Source organism: Lynx rufus, unplaced genomic scaffold, assembly GCF_022079265.1.
Source record: "Lynx rufus isolate CCGP_SWC_20201006 ecotype Redwood Valley unplaced genomic scaffold, mLynRuf1.p SCAF_16, whole genome shotgun sequence".
Taxonomy (NCBI): Eukaryota; Metazoa; Chordata; class Mammalia; order Carnivora; family Felidae; genus Lynx; species Lynx rufus.
Genome location: NW_025814830.1, coordinates 38421103 through 38437967, shown reverse-complemented (window position 1 = coordinate 38437967; position 16865 = coordinate 38421103). Strand labels below are relative to the sequence as shown.

Here is a 16865-nt window from a genome sequence, read left to right as displayed (position 1 = left end):
CAAGGTCCCACCGTGTACCCCTCTCGGTTTCTGCACATCAGCTTTCGGATGTATTTTCAGAACGTGTGTCAAAGCTGGGGCAGGATACCTGGGCCAAATGCCGACCCGGCACTCTCCCAGTCTTCAAGTGGGGTCCCTCGTGTGACCAGTTTCCAAACCACGAGAGGCCCAGGTTCTGGCTATCTCAGAGGTGCCGTGGGTGGTTATCCTGATAGATAAGTGAGAGGCCCTCCTCAAAGGGGCCATGATGATTTGGGCAAGTTCCTGAACCTTCTGTCAGTTTCCTGGACAGTGAAACAGGATCGTGTGAAGACTAGATGAGAGCACAGGCGTCCGATGCTTAGGTGTGCCTGGTGTGGAGCAAATGTGCGTGTGCTATCGAAGCCTGGCGCTGTCGGGACTCACCGTGTATGTGCCCAGTCTGTGCTGAAGCGTGACCCTGGACCGCATGCTCTGGGGAGTGTGAGGGGTTTTCAAACACATACACTCCAAGCAGGTAGTCTGGTTTAATCCATTATGGCTTTTTTCACATGCAAGAGAAGAACAAAGGTTACAAATGCCCAAGACATGGGTCCACGTCTGGCTCATTCATGAGGCCTCTTGGGTCACAGGAAAGGCCATTTAAAGAAGGTACTATTGTGTAAAAAAAAAAAAAAAAAAATACATACAGTTACAAAATCCTATTGAACATACATACACAGCACAGGTCCTCAGGCGAACACAGAAGGCACATTTCACCTCTGGAGAGGTGGTCAGGAGACCTGCTCTGGGGTCGAGAAACACGTCATGCTGAGTGCCTGGGAGCCTCTCACCTGCTGGCGGGCAAGAGGGTTTGGCTGGGCCCGCCCAGCTGCCCAGGACGCTGTCAGTTACTTCACTGTTAGGTACCCTCGCTCCTTTGGACCTAGTAAGCTAATCTACAACTGGCACGTTGCCCAGAGAAGACGTGGTTTCCGAGGGCGTGAGGTGCCCGTTAGGGACCCGCTCTCTCCCAGATGAGAGCCAAGGTCAGTTTTCTCCCTGCTTCAAGAATGAAGAGGCAGGGGCGCCTGGGTGGTTCAGTTGGTTAATGGTCCGACTTGGGCTCAGGTCACGATTTCGAGGTTCATGAATTCGAGACCCTCATCGGGCTCTATGCTGACAGCTCAGAGCCTGGAGCCTGCTTTGGATTCTGTCTCCCTCCCTCTCTCTACCCCTTCCCTGCTCATGCTCTGTCTTTCTCTCTCAAAAATAAACACTAAGAACAAAAACAAAAAGAAACGAAGAGGCAGCTGGTACTCCTTGAACAAAAGAATCTTAGAAGGATTATTCTCCACAAAGTGCCTGTTGTGAGCAAATGCAGACAAACCCCCCTGGGGCCCAGCAGGTTGGCCTTGTGGTGGTTTCTGCCCTACATCTACCCGCCCCCCCCCACCCCCTGCTGGCTTTGCAGCATGAAATGCCTCCCGTAACAAGGCTCCATCAGCTCTGTCCCCTTGTGCTGATTTTTGGCAGGGAGGTTACAAGGCTTAAGGTCTGCGGGGCAGAAATGAGAAGTGGCAGAATATTCACGAAGCCCCTGTGTATGGGGCGGTTGGACGGGGCTAAGCCAAGGGGTGCCGATTTGTATGCTGGGCTTGGGAACGTCACCTTGGGGCTGTGAGGAGGCTGGCTCCCTCAGCAACTCCCACTGCTGCTGAGGTCACAGCCTCTCTCCCAACACACACGGTCCCCTGACCACGTCCCGGCTCTCCTGGTCAGAAGGTGCAGCAGTCAAGGCCCATGAGGCTCGGGTTGCCAGGGCAGGGTAGGCCTTCAGTCAGAGTCAGAGTCGGAATTCTCTTCTGAAAGGAAAGGAAAGCAAAGAGGATGCTTGGTGGGAGCTTCCAGACCAGCGGTGCCTGGAAGCTGTTTCTGGGGAGATTGGCTGGGTTTCTGGCTGTTGGCTGGAGCTCTGGACTCAGGCCCCTCCTGCAGCTGACTGTGATGGTGGTATCTACTTGGTGTGAAGGCCGCCCTCCCCCCAATACCTGTGCCTGGGACCTGGGACAGGCGGTTGCTGTCACCTCCAGGGCATGGCCACGTGGAGGGGGTGGAGCCCGGATGCCTCTGCTCTAGGCTCTCCCCTGTCATCCTGGGCTATTCTCACTTCGGGGTGTCAGGGAGGTATGTCTGCACCCCAAACCCAACCCTACTCTGCAATTCAGCAGGGCAAGGTGGGGACAGCTATTTTCTGGCCCAAGAAACTAAAATATACTAGAAAATAAGGAAGCCTCTTTTTAGCCACCTTATAGTTTCCATCCTCCTTGCCCCAATCCTAATTTTATATAGTAATCAGACACATTTTATAACGTTAAGGGCCTATCTATGCGGTGTAACTCCAAGGTTCCTAGAATCCCAATACTGAAGAGTACTCTATAGAGCCTTCTGGAACCTTCAGGAAGGAAAAGCACCTAAGTCATAAACCTCCCGCACCTCCCCCAGCAGTGCCAATTGCTATTTTCAGGGAGGGACCAATCTCTGTCCCTTAGAACCCCAGTCAGTCCTCATACTGTTCCTGGGTCATGGACAAGCTCAGAGAGCCTCCATAAACCTTAACTCCCTGTGCCAAGGGCTGGACTGGCATGACTTTGTGGTTTTGCTGTATTCATTCTAACACATAAGCTAGGAATAATTTTATGGCAAAAAAAAAATACTATATATAACTATGTACCTTCAAATATTTAAAGCTCACAAAATATTCAAACACATGTCTCCACTGCTACTTCCTACTCGTCCACTAGAGTGGTTGTCTAGAAGCATCCATAGCAGGCAGGCAACTGGTAAGCAGGTCACAAAGACCTAAGGAAAACATCTAGGAACATTTAACCTAGCTTTAGCCTTAGTATGGGATGGGACGAGATGAGCCTCATATATTTTTAGCAGAAGGGTGGGTTCTGCTGGCTCATAAGCCTGACTGAGCTTGTTTCGGTGCTGCAGGTAAGGAGGAGAGCTTGGTTCTCTGGTCCCTGAGCCACAGGCAGGTGAGACTGGGGTGGGGGGTGGGCAGGTGCATTGGTCCGAGCCGGTGGCAGCTCTGCAGCCCAGTGACTGGCTACCCCCGGGGGCTCATCAGCAAAGGTGTCACAGAAGAGGAATGCCAGGCCTGCCCTCAGCTCACCATTGAGCAAGGGCAGGGTCCCTGGAGAGCCAGCTGCATGAAGGAGCAGGAGAACCAGGCTGTGAAGACACTCTCGGCCTGTGGGGACGCTCCTCCTGGAGCTGCAAACTGGCTGGGTATCCCTCAGGGAGAGCAGGGTCCCCGGGGGTGATAAGCCAGGTTCCCAGGTAAAAACCCACAGGGTGGCCACCCACCTTCTGCCTTGTCAGCTGTGTTCTCGTCTGCGGAGTCCCCTTGTTTGAGAAATTTGGCCACATCATTAAAGATCAGATAGAAGTCAACTGCAAACACGATGGTGGCAAAGAAGCCAAACACCTGTGGGATAGGACACAAGGTGGATGGAGTCCGTCATCGGGAGCTGGGAGTCCCTGGTCCAAAAGCCTGGGAACGGGGGGGGGGGGGCCTGAGAAGCTACCGCCTGGCTTTATCTGCTTGGAAAAGCAGCTCCGATTGGCAAGCACAGACCCCTCCCGGTACCGACAAGGAGGAAAATGAGCTGTTATCTTGGCTGGGCAAACAGCCTTCAAAACTCAGGGTGGATTAAATCTCCAATAAGAGGACTTTGGAATAGCTGAGATCCATGTGAAGCCCCGAGGGGCCTAAGCTGGGACAGACTGTGCCCCAGCCATGGAGCGTCCGAGGGGCATCTGGGGTGGGGTGAACCCAAGGGGGCGTTGCTGGGCAACCCCTTCCAGGGAGAGGGCAGCTACTCACCCCAGCTGCTTTGGAAGCCCCGTCCGAGTACTTGGCAACAGCTGTGATGGAGATGGCGAAGTAGATGAGGGCTGCTGTGACGCAGCGCAGGAAGTCCTGGGGAGCGGTGGGCACAGTCACTGCCCTGGCCTCCCAGGAGTGGAGGACAGCACTGGGGAGGGGCAGCTGGGAGCCCAGGCAGGGGACAGGGGCTCAGAAGGGCACCAGGCGGCAGGAATGGGGCTGGAACCCACTGTTGGCCAGGGGATGATGGGCCCGGCAGCCTGGAAACACAGCTGGTCCTGCAGATCTGGCATCCTCGGGCTCTCTGTTTGCACTCCCTGGTCCTCGTCCCACCCCCATTCCTGCCCCTGCCTAGGTGCCCCTGCGGGCTTCGAGCAGCTGAGGCTGCCTTGTCCCCGGTCCAGCTGGCCTTCCACTGCCCCGTGGACAACAGGCTGCACCTGCCCTGCGGCTTGGCCCACATGCAGGTCTCCCTGTTCCGCAAGAAAGGGGAAGTTGGAAACCTGCTCATCTGCTCCCTGCTTGCTCTCCAACGGGGAGAACTGGCCCTGGGCTTCACTGTGCCACATACTTGCGGCAGATCCATTTATGCATCATGGTTTCTGCTCCCCTGTCTCTACAATGGGGACACAGGTTGTAGCCCATCAGGAAGTATATGGGATACGAAGTCAAGAGACCAGGGTTGAATGAGAGCTTTTCTGCCCCTTTTCAAACAGCAAGGTTTGAGGTGGGGCTCTGAGGCCTCCCAAGGTGACAAAACGAGTTGCCAGATGGCTAAGGCCTGGGCAAGCCCCGCAAGCCCTCAGTTAACCTGCCTTGCCCTTTTGGAAATGGCTTGAATTCCTGCGGCGTAGGGTCATTCCGGCAGGCCCAGCTGGGAACACCAGCGCCACCTGGTGGCCAGGGGCCATGATGCCGGCTAAGGTTCCCTGCCTCAGGGAGAGGCACTGGAGGCCCTGGAGGTTAAGATAACCTGCTCTGGGTCACGCGGCTGTTGAGTGGTGGGGCCTGGCTCCAACCTACGGCAAACAGCCCCTCCAGCACAGTGAAAGGTGAGGGCCGAAATGCAGCCAAACCCCTCCCTCCTGGGGCCCAGCCCTCACCATCATGGGCCAGCACAATCCCTGCCACTTGTCATTCAGCTGCATGGCATCAGCAAAGAGGAAGTAGAGGGCCAGCAGGAACTCCAGCAGGGGTGCCGCGAGGAAGGCGGATGCAGAGGATGCCACATAGCAGACAAAGGTGATGAACGACAGACCCTGGAGGTGAGGCAAGGGAAAGTCAGTGCCCTTGCACAACCCCTGGCCCAGTGCTCTGCAGTCAGGAACAGGGGAGGTGACCTGCCCACAGTCCCACAGCTGCCAGGATTAGAACCCTGTCGTGGGGCGCTGGCCCATGCCCACGCTGCCCCCTAAGCCCCTGGGCATGGCTCTGCATCTGGACCCTACACCAGCTCCCTGCCAGGACCCAGTCAGGAAGCCCCAGCTTCTGATGTGTGTCCAGCGCCAGCACTCCCCACCCCCACCCGGCCAGGCTCACCCCACCCCCACCCCAGCGGGCTCTAAGGCAGAAACCACCCAACAGGGCACCCAGCTCAGACGGCGTCCAACAGGGCAAATCAAACCTAAGCAGTCGCTAAGCAGGAACCAGTTTCAAAAAATTACCCCCAACTCCCCAAAATGTAAATGTTAGCTGAAAAAATATATAAATCTGGAGCTTTAGTTAATGATATGCATGCTGAAGTGTTCAGAGGTAAAATGTACTGATGCGGGCAAAGTATATTTTTACTTTGCATCAAAAACTAAATTCGCTTGGTGGACAGGTAAATGGGTAAGATATGTGATAAAGCAAGCATGGCGGTGGGTATATGGGCATTAACAGTAAAACCGTTCGGGTTTTTTAGAGATTTGCAAATTTTCATAAGAAGAAAAAAACATCCAGGAGGGAGTGTTGACCCTGACACTTGAGGCCCTGCTGCATCACCCCTCCAGCCTTTGTGAAAAGGGCACACTGCATTAAGGAGCAAGAATTGGAGTTCTCCGCAGCCCTCCACATGTGCTGTGGGTGGGAACTGATGCGGGAAGATGCGGAGGCCCCTAGCTAGTTCTGCAGACCATGTGGTGCGCTGCAGGGCAGACCACGCTGACTGACGGGGCTGTTGTTCCTCAGGCCAGTGCCCGCTGAGGTCTGTGGGATGTTCACAACCACCTATGCACAGGTGCTTGCTCACAGCCCACTTTACAGATGAGAAAACAGGTGCAGACAGGTGAAGTGACGTTTGCTCAGTGTCATGCAATAAAAAAGGCACCAGAATTTGAACCCAGGGCTGGCTGACCGCACAGCTGTAGTTCTTGCCCCACGGTTGCTGGCCTTTATCTGTCCTGGTTTCTGTCACTATGGCTGGGCTGGGCTCAGCATGCCCATGGTTGAGTAGCTTGGAGTGGGGCCTAGGGGCCCTGGAGGGACACCCAGATGCCACACAGGAAACACTGTGGCTGCTTCAGACAAATGCACTTCAGACAAATGAAGAGATCCCGGGGAGTCCCCAGGGCACAAGTCAGCCCTGAACATGGCCATGGAAGTAGCTAAGTTCAAGTGGAACAGATGGGAAATAAAGGCATGGAGAGAGGTCTCCCAGGAAAGCAAGTCCATGGGACCCCGACCAAATTCTGTCCCCAGCTGTACTTCCTCAAGAGAGGGCTGTTCTTGTGTCTCTCCCCTTCCTGTCCACCGCCCCCAAAGCCAGATTTTGGGGATCCCCCTCTCCGTTCTTGTTTCCTCATTCCCTAATTCCTGGTGGCTACTTCCTTGCCTTTCCTGTCCATGTCAGTCTCCCTACTTGCTGGGGCCTGGAGGCAGCCGGAGGTGACCAGAGGGAGCCAAGAGGGACCAGAATGGCTCCCCTGTGTCTTCAGTGATCACCCCTAACCCTACCTCCCCACTTCTTTATCTTCCTAGGTCTGGATTCCTGACACCCAGCTATGTGCCAAGGGCTTCCTCTATGAGGTGGGCTGAGTGGGTTGGGATTGGGGCCCCTCAGTGGCCTGTGGATTAAAGGCTTCTCTGCAAAAGAGGTTCCCATCAATTTCCAGGGCTGAACTGGCATCTGTCCGCTCAAAGTCGGCCTCCTGCTTGCTGAGTCAAGTGACTGCGACGCGGGCCGGGGACATCTGCCCCGGGCAGTAGGAAGAAGTGTGGGGGCAGAAGCCTCCTTCCTCTGATCTCCACTCCCATCCTTGGTGTCACCCAGCCCTCAAGTGACCCACCTGTCAAATCCCCTATGCTCAGGCCTCAGCTTTCTTGTCTGCAAAGTGGGAGTAAGGATAGGGGCTGTCAAACTGCTGGGAAATCTAAGGTACAAGAGCTCCTCCCTACCTCGCCTCCCCTGTGCCCGGCCTCTTCCTCCCCGGTACTGCACGGAGGCCAGCACCAATCCCCCACCCCACACACTTGACTGCGCCGGAGTTTTCGGAGTGTCCCGAAGACAAAGGCCTGACGGGCAGGGGTGGGGGTTGCGAAAAGGAGGAAGGACTCGGAGGGGGCGGGGCGGCTGGATCCGAGCGAGGGAGGGGAGGAGGAGGATGAAGTCACCCCGCTGGGTTCCCGCCCCGGCCCCGTGCACCCGGGGGGAGGGGTCTGCCTGCGAGCCTTAGCCTCACCCAGTCCCGGGGGTCCCCTTCCCACTACCCGCTGTTCCCCGTCTCAGCTGGCAGGAGTCCACTCTGGCCTCTGCCCCGCAGCTCGAGGCCCGGCCGGCCCTCCCTGCGCCCAGGAAAGCGGGCGAGAGCGCAGAGAACTGACCCTGGCCCCCCACCCCAGCGTCGTGAAGCGCCGAAGGGGCCCAGTTCCTCCCGGGGCGCAGCCAGGGATGGCAGGAGGGTTTGCGGAGCGGAGCGCCCGCGACGGAGGCCAGAAGATGCAGGGACGCAACCCGTCTCGGGGGCCCAGCGAGAGCGGGGGCGCCCGGAGTCACACAGAGCTGGGTTGGGTTTCCAGTGGCCCGGCCGTCGCGTGGACGGGACCCGGCCCAGGCTTCTCGACGGCTCCCCCATGTTGGTTTAGGGAGCCGGGAGGGCCTGGATTCAGACCCCATCTCGCCTCGGTCTCGCGCGCTGAGGGTCAGCGCCACCCGACGCCTGGGGAATGCACCCAGATCCGCCCGCCTTCCTCGGCTCCGAGGGGTTGGCGGGGCCTGGAGTCTCGACGGCGCCTCCGCGGACCCGGGCCCCAGCCCCGGCCCCGCGTCGCACTCACCGACTCTGCCAGCAGGAGGCGGCCTTTGAGCGAGCAGAGGTAGGCGCGCGCCGGCAGGAGGGCGCGGAGCCCGGGCATCGCCGCGCCCGGCGGGGAGCGTCCGGCGCGCGCCGGGGCCGGGTCGGGGTCCGGGTCGGGTTCCTGGTCTGGGGGCCACATGGCGGCGGCGGCCGGGACCGAGGCGCGGCCCCGCTCCCTCACCCCGCGCCCGGGAGGGAAGCGGAAACCCAGACAGTGCGGAAGGAGAAAAAGGCGAGACCCGAGAGCGGGGGAGCATCCCCCCGCCGCCCCGCCCCCGCCCCGCCCCTCCTGCTCTGCCCCCTCCTCCCGTCCTCTCTGTCTCCCGCTCCCCCGCCGTCCCGCTCCCTTCCGCTCCGCCCCCCCTCCTCTCCTACTTCTCTTGGCTCCCGGCTGCCCTTCCTGCGGTTCTTGGTGCTGGGCTGGGGCCTCCTTAGACGCCCGCACTCTCCTCTCACCCGCGAGACCTTCTTAATTGCCGTCCCTGAACACCCCGTCGAGGATTCCATTCCCTGCTTCGGGCTGTGTACTCGCGCTGCGTCCTCGCGCTGCGTCGTCTAGCTTCCTGCTCGCGTCACTGCTTGTGTCCGGGACCCAGAAACCGAAGCGCCCAAACTCCAAGACCTCTGTCTAGTCCCCCTGCGGCTTTGATCGCGCTGTCAGCTCACCGACCTCACTCTCTCTTTCTCCCCTAGCCTGCCCTCCCATCCCTGGCCAGCCCATCTCCTGGGCCTCTGCATTGGCTGTCCTGGCCTGCCCTCTGCTCCCTCTCCCCGTTCATCCCTGGAGGACACCCAGATGGCGCCTGAGCCCCAGTGAAGGGCACTGCCATCCATCCTTCCACCCCAAGATCTGAGCCTGAGGCTGTCCTCGTTCTCCCTCACCGTCACCATCAGTCCGTGACCAGGCCTGCACATCTTCATCTTCTAAAGCTTTGTTTCTGTTCACTGCTCACCGCCACCAAGGCCTCGACTACGTCCCAGAGTACTCCTGCCTCCTCCCTGGACTCCTAGGAGGGTGTCTTTAAGAGGCCTCTCTGCCTCCTTCCTTGGCAGCCAGAAGGATGCTTAAATCTTCAATCAGGATCACCTCCATTTCCCTTACCCCCCAAATCTTGGGAGTTTCCCATCTTGCTCAGAGTCTTGGTAAAGAGCCTAAAACCATAATCTCTTGCTGTCCTCTGCTCCTTGTCTCTCCCACTCATAGACTTTCTTACAGTTTCTTGAACAAGCCATGCTCCCTCCTACCACGGGGCCTTTGTACATGCTGACCCTGCTACCTGGAATGCTCTTCTCCATCTTGTTATGTGATGAACTCTTTTTTATTCTGTGGTCATACTGTGGTTTCACTTCCTCAAAGAAGACTTTGCTGATCTCTCCCACCAGGTAAGAGGTATTCATTTGCTCATTTATTTATTAAACAGCAGTGCTAGAAAGATTTCATTTGCAGGATGCAAGGGAGCCTCAACTTATCTGCGGGGAGTGAGTGAACTAAATGTGTCCACAGATCCCTGAATAAAATAATTCCTGGTAATAGATGTCTGGCTGGCTATGGCTGATTCAGAGGGTTGCCAGGAGCCTGTGTAGAAGAAAGAACTAACAAAGGGCCAGGAGGAGGAGACAGTTTGTGGAGAACCCGGCCCTGGTGTTTGGATCTTACTCTAGATTGCCTGGAAAGAGGCCAGGTGAAGGTTAGAACAGAGGACAACCTGATATCGATCAGTGTTAATTAAATCACAGCTCAAAACTGTAACTCATTATTAAGAAGAAAACACCCCAATAACTTAAATGGGCCAAAGTTTTGAACAGATAATCCAACAAAGATATACGATGTCCAGTAAGCACAGGAAAAGATATTCGATATCATCAGACGTCTAGGAAGGCAAATTAAAGCCACAATGAGATACAATTTTATACCTATTAAAATGGCTTCGTAAAAGGGGATGCTACTATTGCAGTGCTGGGGAGGCACCGTGGAGCAGCTGGAACTCTCCTACACCCCTGATGGGGGTGGAAACGATTACCTCCACGTCGGAAGACAGTTTGACAGTTTCCTAAAATGTTAAACAGAGGCCAACCGTATGACTCAGGCATTTTACTTGTAGGTATTTAGCCAACGTCAGTGCAAAGGCTTGGACGTGAATGTTCACAGCAGCTGTCTTTTTCGTAGCTCAAACTGCACACCGCCTGGTGGTTCATTATAGCAGAGAGAATAAACTGTGGGGTATGCATACACTGGAATACTTCTCAGTGAGAAAAAAGAATAAATCATTTTTAAAAAATATTTATTTATTTGGAGAGAGACAGTGACAGCAGAGGGGCAGAGAGGGAGGGAGAGAGCAAGACTCTCAAGCAGGCTCAGTGCTGCCCACGAGGAGTCAGCTGCCAGCCAGGGGCCTAATGCAGTGTTCAAACCCACGAAGCCTCCAGATCATGACCTATGCTAAAACTAGTAAGAGACTCTAAAGTGACTGAGCCACCCAGGCACCCCAGAAGGAAGAAATCATTGACAAATGCAACAATATAGATGCATTTTGCAGATACTATGTTGAATGAAGGAAGCCAGGCTCAAAAGGGACATATTGCATGACTACATTTTTATGAATTTCTAGAACAGGTGAAACTAAGCTATCGTGACGGAAGTCACATCAGTAGGGGCAGGAGGAAGCTTTCTGGTGTGCTGGAAGTGTTTTTTATTTTGACTAGGGTGGTGACTACACAGGAACATACACTTGTCAAAGCATATCAAATGCACTTAAAATGGTTGCATTTTATGTCATGTAATTCAGATCTCACTTTACTGAAAGGGAACTCATACTCACACAAAATGTGGTGACTCACCCGGGTGGCTGAGAGAGTCCAGGGAGAGGGCAAGTAGAACCCAAGGGGTGCCCCTGCTTGAGGTGACTGGATGCCTGTGACCACTGTGCCTCCCACCATGGACTGTGAGCTCCACCGGATCCAGTCATATAGCCCAGCGCAGAACCTATCACATGGGATGGCAGCAGGAAATGTCTGCTCTGGAATGAAGGAGGGTGGCTCTCTCTATTCCTTTTACATTCCTGTGTAAGGAATATTTTCTGTTCTCCTACACTGATTTATTTTAGTCTTTGGGTTATAATTAAATACTATCATGCTTAATTTTGTTGGTTAAATTGTTTCATCTTTGGCCTTTATTAGCTCCTTCAGGTGGGCTCCTGTGTACCCATCCCTCATCTTTTTTCCCTCATTTGCTTATTTTCTGACCCTATAAGGTGCTTCAGGGTCATATTGTATTCTCCCCCATTTCAGCCCTAGAGTCAGGGTTCCTCCAGGAAACTCAGGTTCTTTTATTGGAGAATGGTATTTAGAAACAAAACCCCCTGGGCAGTGTTGATTTGCATTTCTCTAGTTATGAGTGGATCAAGGGTTTTTTTGTTTTGTTTTGTTTTTGCATATGTAACAGCCAGTTGCTTTTGCTTTTCCGAGAACTGCTTTTCACATCCTTTGTATGTTTTTCTATTAATTGTTTAAAAAAATTGATGCATAAGAACGCCTATATTCAGGAGATTATAAAAGGAGATATCCTTTTTCTGAAATGTGAGTTATGAATAGTTTTTCCTGGTTTGTCATTTGCCTTTTACTTGGCACTTTTGCCATACAGATTTTTCCTTCTAGAACCTGGTGTTTTTTTTCCTTTAATCTAGGAATGTGATGACTGACAATAGCAGTTTTTTCTTTTTTCTTAATTTTTTTTTTAATTTTCATTTTTTGAGAGAGATGAGAGCACTCAAGCAGGCCCTGTGTGAGTGTGCAGGAGGGGGGAGGGGTGGTGGTGGGGAGGGGTGTTAGTGGGGAGGGGCAAAAGGAGAGGGAGGGAAATCTCAAGCAGGCTCCGTGCCTAGCACGGAGCCTGACGGTGGGCTTGATCTTGTGACTCTGAGATCATGACCTGAGCCAAAATCAAGAGTGGGACGCTTAACCAACTGAGCCACCCAAGTGCTCCAAGAGCAGTTTTCCTGACTCACCATCCTTACATTTGTGGGATGTACCTTTAATACCCATAGTGTTTTGCTCTTTTGATAAACCTTTGGATTCATTTTGCTAGTATTTTATTTGGGATTTTTGCCTTTATTTTCATAAATAGAATTGACCACTAGTTTTTATTTCATTATATTTTATTTCTTGTGTGTTGTGTTGTGCTTTATTTAGGTCTTTTTTTTTTCCTAATGAAGGCATTTAAAGCTATAAATTTTTCTTTGAGGACCACTTAGGACACATCCCCAAAATATTGCTCTAATTTTTATTCACTTCTAATTAGCTTGTAGTTTCCATTTTAATTTCCTCTGTAATCCAAGAATAATTTAAAAGGGTATTTTAAAGTTTTTAGTTAGAGAAATGTTAGACTTTTCTGGTGAATTTCTAATTTTATTATTTATTTTATTTAGAGAATAGGTCTATATGTTCTCCTTTTTTGGAACTTGTTGAGATTTTGTGTCCTGATAGTCAAGCTTGGTAAATGTTCCATGTGTGTTTAAAAAGATTGAATACTCTCTCCTAGTTGGGTACAAAACTTACCTATGTATCTACTATGTATCTTTTTAATTATGTAATTGAAACTCTCTGTGTACTTACCCTTCTTTTGCTTGATGTGTTGATTTACTGAAACAGATATATTAAAGCTCCTCACTAAAGTTTTCCATGTATTACTTTTCTTTGGATTTCTAATGTTTTCTTGTTTTTGTTTTTAAGTTATAATGTTGGATGAACAGGAGTTAACATATGTTTTGTTCAGTAGGATAGCAATTAAGAGCATAAGCCAAGTGTTTAAATCCCGGTTGTACGACTTTCTTCTCTGTCCTCAGTTTCTCCATTCACAAAATGGTGATAGTGACATTACTTAAGTCGTATGATTACTATTAAAAAATGTTTATATATATATATATAAATTTATTATAAATTTAAAATTTATCTATTATAAATTTAAAATTTATAAATTATTAATTTATGTATTATAATTTATGTATACAATTTAGATTAATTTATATATTTATTTACTTATTTAGACAGAGAGCAGGAGTGTGTGTGTGTGAACAGGGCAGAGGGGCAGAGAAAGAATCTGAGGCAGACTCCATGCCTGATGGAGCCTGACGCAGAGCTGGATCCCACAACCCTGGGATCATGACCTGAGCCTAAATCAAGAGCTGGGACATTGAACCGACTGAACCATCCAGGCACCCCAGTCATATGATTATTGTAAGGATTAAATGAGATAATACATAAAAATACCTTAGAATAGTACCTGGCATTTATTTATTAACTATCATTTTGATATCTCTGTTTTCCCTAGTGAATGCTTTTAGCTTTTAATTCTATTTCATTTAATATTAATTTCACCACACCTACTTTCTTTTTGTTGGCATTTTTATATCTTGTCTCTGTTTTTCTCATAGAACCATTTAATGCTAAAACTATCTCTCTACTACTTTTGTTTTATGTTACCAACTTAGATATGTTGTATTTTCATTTTTGTTCACTTCAAAATATTTTCTAATTTTTCCCAAGACGTTATCTTTGAACTGCAGATTATTTGGTGGTATATTGTTCAATGTTTAAACATTTGGAGATTTTCTAGTCATCTTTCTGTTATTGATTTCCAGTTTAATTTCCATTAATTCCATTATGCCAGAGAATATACTCTGTATGATTTTAATTCTTTTAAGTTTATGGAGATTTGTCTTATAATTCAGGATATGGGCCATCTTGGTGAATGCTTGCCGTACACTTGAAAAGAATGTATTATTGAGTGAAGTGATCTATAAATGCCATTTAGATCCAGTTGATTTGTGGTATTTAGTTTTTCTGGATCCTTGCTGGTTTCCTGTGTACTTGTTCTATCAATTACTGGGAGAGAAAAGTTGACATCCTCAACAATATGTGTAGATTTGTCCATGTTTTTGTTCAGTTCTTTCAGTTTTTGCTTTATGCATTTTGAGGCTCTGTTATTAGGAAGATTTAGGATTGTTGTATTTTCATAAAGTGGATTTATCATTTTATCCTTATGTAGTGTCTCTTTTATCCCTGGTGATTTTGTTTTTTTGCTTTTTGCTTTGTATGATGTGAGTACAACCATTACAGTTTTCTTTTGATTGGTGTTCAAATGCAGTATCTATTTCCATTCTTTTATTTTTAATCTACCTATACCGTTATGTTTAAAATGAGTTTCCTGGGGCACCCGGGTGGTCAGTCGATTAAGTGTCTGACTCTTGATTTCAGTTTAGGTCAGGATCCCACAGTTTGTGAGTTCAAGCACCATGTTGGACTCTGCACCGACAGCCTAGAGCCTGCTTGGGATTCTCTCACTCCCTCTCTCTGCCCCTACCTGCCTGTCTCAAAAATAAATAAATAAGAACTTAAAAAAAGTAGAGTTTCCTGTAGATGGCATATGATTGAGTCTTTAAAAAAATTTATCTGACCATCTATTTTAATTGGTATGTTTAGACCATCTATATTTAATGTAATTATTTATATTTGGATTTAGGTCTACAATTTTGTTCCTTCTTTATTTGTCCATTCTTTCCTGCCTTCTTTTGGATTAAATATTTTTTAGTCTTCTCTTACTACATCTATTGAGCTTTTTACTCTCTTTGTACTGTTTTTTAGTGTTTTCTATAGGGATTAATATATACATGCTTAACTTTTCACAGTCTGTTTAGAATTAATATTTTACCACTTCAAATGCAATGCAGAAACTTGAACATCATATATGTCATTTTAACCTCCCCTCTTTATGTTGTGGCTGTCACATGTATTACATGTACCTATACTGGAAATCCCATCAGATGATGTTAAGATTTTTGCTTGTGGGGTTTCTTGGGTGGCCCAGTTGGTTAAGCATCCGACTTTGGCTCATGTCATGATCTCACAGTTCATGGGTTCAAGCCCTGTGTTGGCCTCTGTGCTGACAGCTCAGAGCCTGGAGCCTGCTTTGGATTCTGTGTCTCCCTCTCTCTCTCTGCCCCTCCCCTGCTTACACTCTGTCTGTCTGTCTCTCTCTCAAAAATAAATAAACATTAAGACATTTAAAGAAGAAGATTTTTGCTTTCAAACATCAAACATATTTTAAAGAACTTGAGAAGAATATTCTATTTGTCCAGATATTTACTATTTCTTTTTTACCAGTTTTATATTGATATATAACTGACATACAATAATAATTGACATATAAGTTTAAAGTGCACAGCATAAGAAGTTGATGTATGTGTATGGTTAAGTGACTAACACAATAAGTTTAGTTAACATCCATCATCAAATATAGATACAAAAAAAGAGAAAAGTGTTTTTTAACCTGTGATGAGAACTTTCAGGATTTAGTCTCTTATCAACTTTCAAATATGGCATACGGCGATATTAACTATAGTTATGTTGCACATTACATCTTTAATACTTATGTCTCTTATAACTGGAAGTTTGTACCTTTTGACTGCCTTCATCTAATTCTCTCTCCCTCCATCACTTGTCTTTGGTGACCACAAATCTGATCTCATTTTCTGAGTTTCATTTTTTCTTTTTTCTTGTTTTAAATTCTGCATATAAGTGAGATCAGTATTTGTCTTTTTCTAATTTATTTCACTTAGCATAATGTCCTCTATTTTGCCACAAATGGCACGTTTTCCTTCTTTTTAAAGGCTGAATAATATTCCATTGTGTGTGTATGTGTATATACATATATATGATATATATGTATATATATATACATATATGCCATATTTTCTTTATCCATTTATCCATTGATGGACTCTTAGATTGTTTCCACGTATAAATAATGCTGTAATAAACAGGGGGGTGCAGATATCTCTTCAACATAATTTTGTTTTCTTTGGACATATATCTAGGAGTGGGATTGTTGGATCATATGGTAGTTCTGTTTTTAATTTTTAAGATATTTACTATTTTTGTTGCTCCTTCTTTATCTTTTAAGTGCCATGTTTCCTTCCGGTATAATTTCCCTACTGTCTAAAGAACTTCCTTTGGCACTTCTTTCAGAGCAGATCTACTGGCAATGTGTTCTTTTAGTCTTCCTTTTTTTGAGAATGTCTTTTTTTTTTTGCCTTCATTGATGAAAGAAGGGTATTTTCACTGGATAAAGCATTCTGGTTTGATGGTTATTTTCCTTTAACACTTGAAAATTGTGCTACTTCTTTCTGGGCTCCACGGTCTTTGATGGCAAATCCCCAGTTATTCAAATTGTTGCATCATTTTCCTATAGGTGCTCTCAATATTTTTTTCTTCATATTCAGTATTGAGAAATTTGATTAGGATGTACCCGAGTATGATTTCTTTGCTTCTTCTGTTAGAACTTTACTGAATTTCTTGAATCTGTAAATTTGTGTCTTTTGCTTATTTGAGGAAGTTGTCGGCCATCATTTCTTCAAGAAGTTTTTGTGCCACACTCTCACTCCATACTTTGTGGGAATCCAGTGATACAAGTATTCTTTTGGTATTGTCTCTAAAGTTCTGGAAGTTTCTTCTTCTTCTTCTTCTTTTTTTTTTCAATCTTATTACTCTTTTTTTGTTGAAATTGGATACTTTCTTTTTAAATTTACTTTATTTAAACAATTATTTATATTTAAACAATTTATTTAAATTCAAGTTAATTAACATACAGTGTAGTGTTGATTTCAGGAGTAGGAACCAGTGATTCATCACGTACATATAACACCCAGTGCTCATCCCTACAAGTGCCCTCCTTAATGCCC

At 48.2% G+C, this 16865-nt stretch overlaps 2 protein-coding genes across 3 annotated transcripts in view; one reads left to right on the top strand and one right to left on the bottom strand.

Annotated features, from left to right (window-relative positions):
- Positions 1-487: 487 nt before the first annotated feature.
- Positions 488-8364, bottom strand: CMTM3 (CKLF like MARVEL transmembrane domain containing 3). 2 transcript variants are annotated; one of them, XR_006961872.1, is made up of 6 exons: positions 8111-8364; positions 4960-5115; positions 3854-3949; positions 3334-3454; positions 1630-1823; positions 488-633 (listed from the first exon to the last, which is right to left on the bottom strand). XR_006961872.1 is itself a non-coding variant. In XM_047078520.1 (5 exons), exons 1-5 carry the CDS (start codon positions 8267-8269, stop codon positions 1795-1797), a joined length of 561 nt encoding a protein of 186 aa, XP_046934476.1. In that variant the 5' UTR covers positions 8270-8364; the 3' UTR covers positions 1276-1794. The 2 variants fall into 2 exon arrangements, 1 of the variants encoding a protein (XP_046934476.1); XM_047078520.1 differs by lacking the exon at positions 488-633 and having other exon boundaries at positions 1276-1823.
- Positions 8365-8449: 85 nt separating this feature from the next.
- TK2 (thymidine kinase 2) overlaps positions 8450-16865 on the top strand; it is a 97860-nt gene continuing 89444 nt past the window's right edge. Inside the window, exon 1 of the mRNA XM_047078516.1 lies at positions 8450-9513. Coding sequence (XP_046934472.1) covers positions 9362-9513 — 152 coding nt within the window. The 5' untranslated portion in view covers positions 8450-9361. The remainder of the gene's footprint in view (positions 9514-16865) is intronic.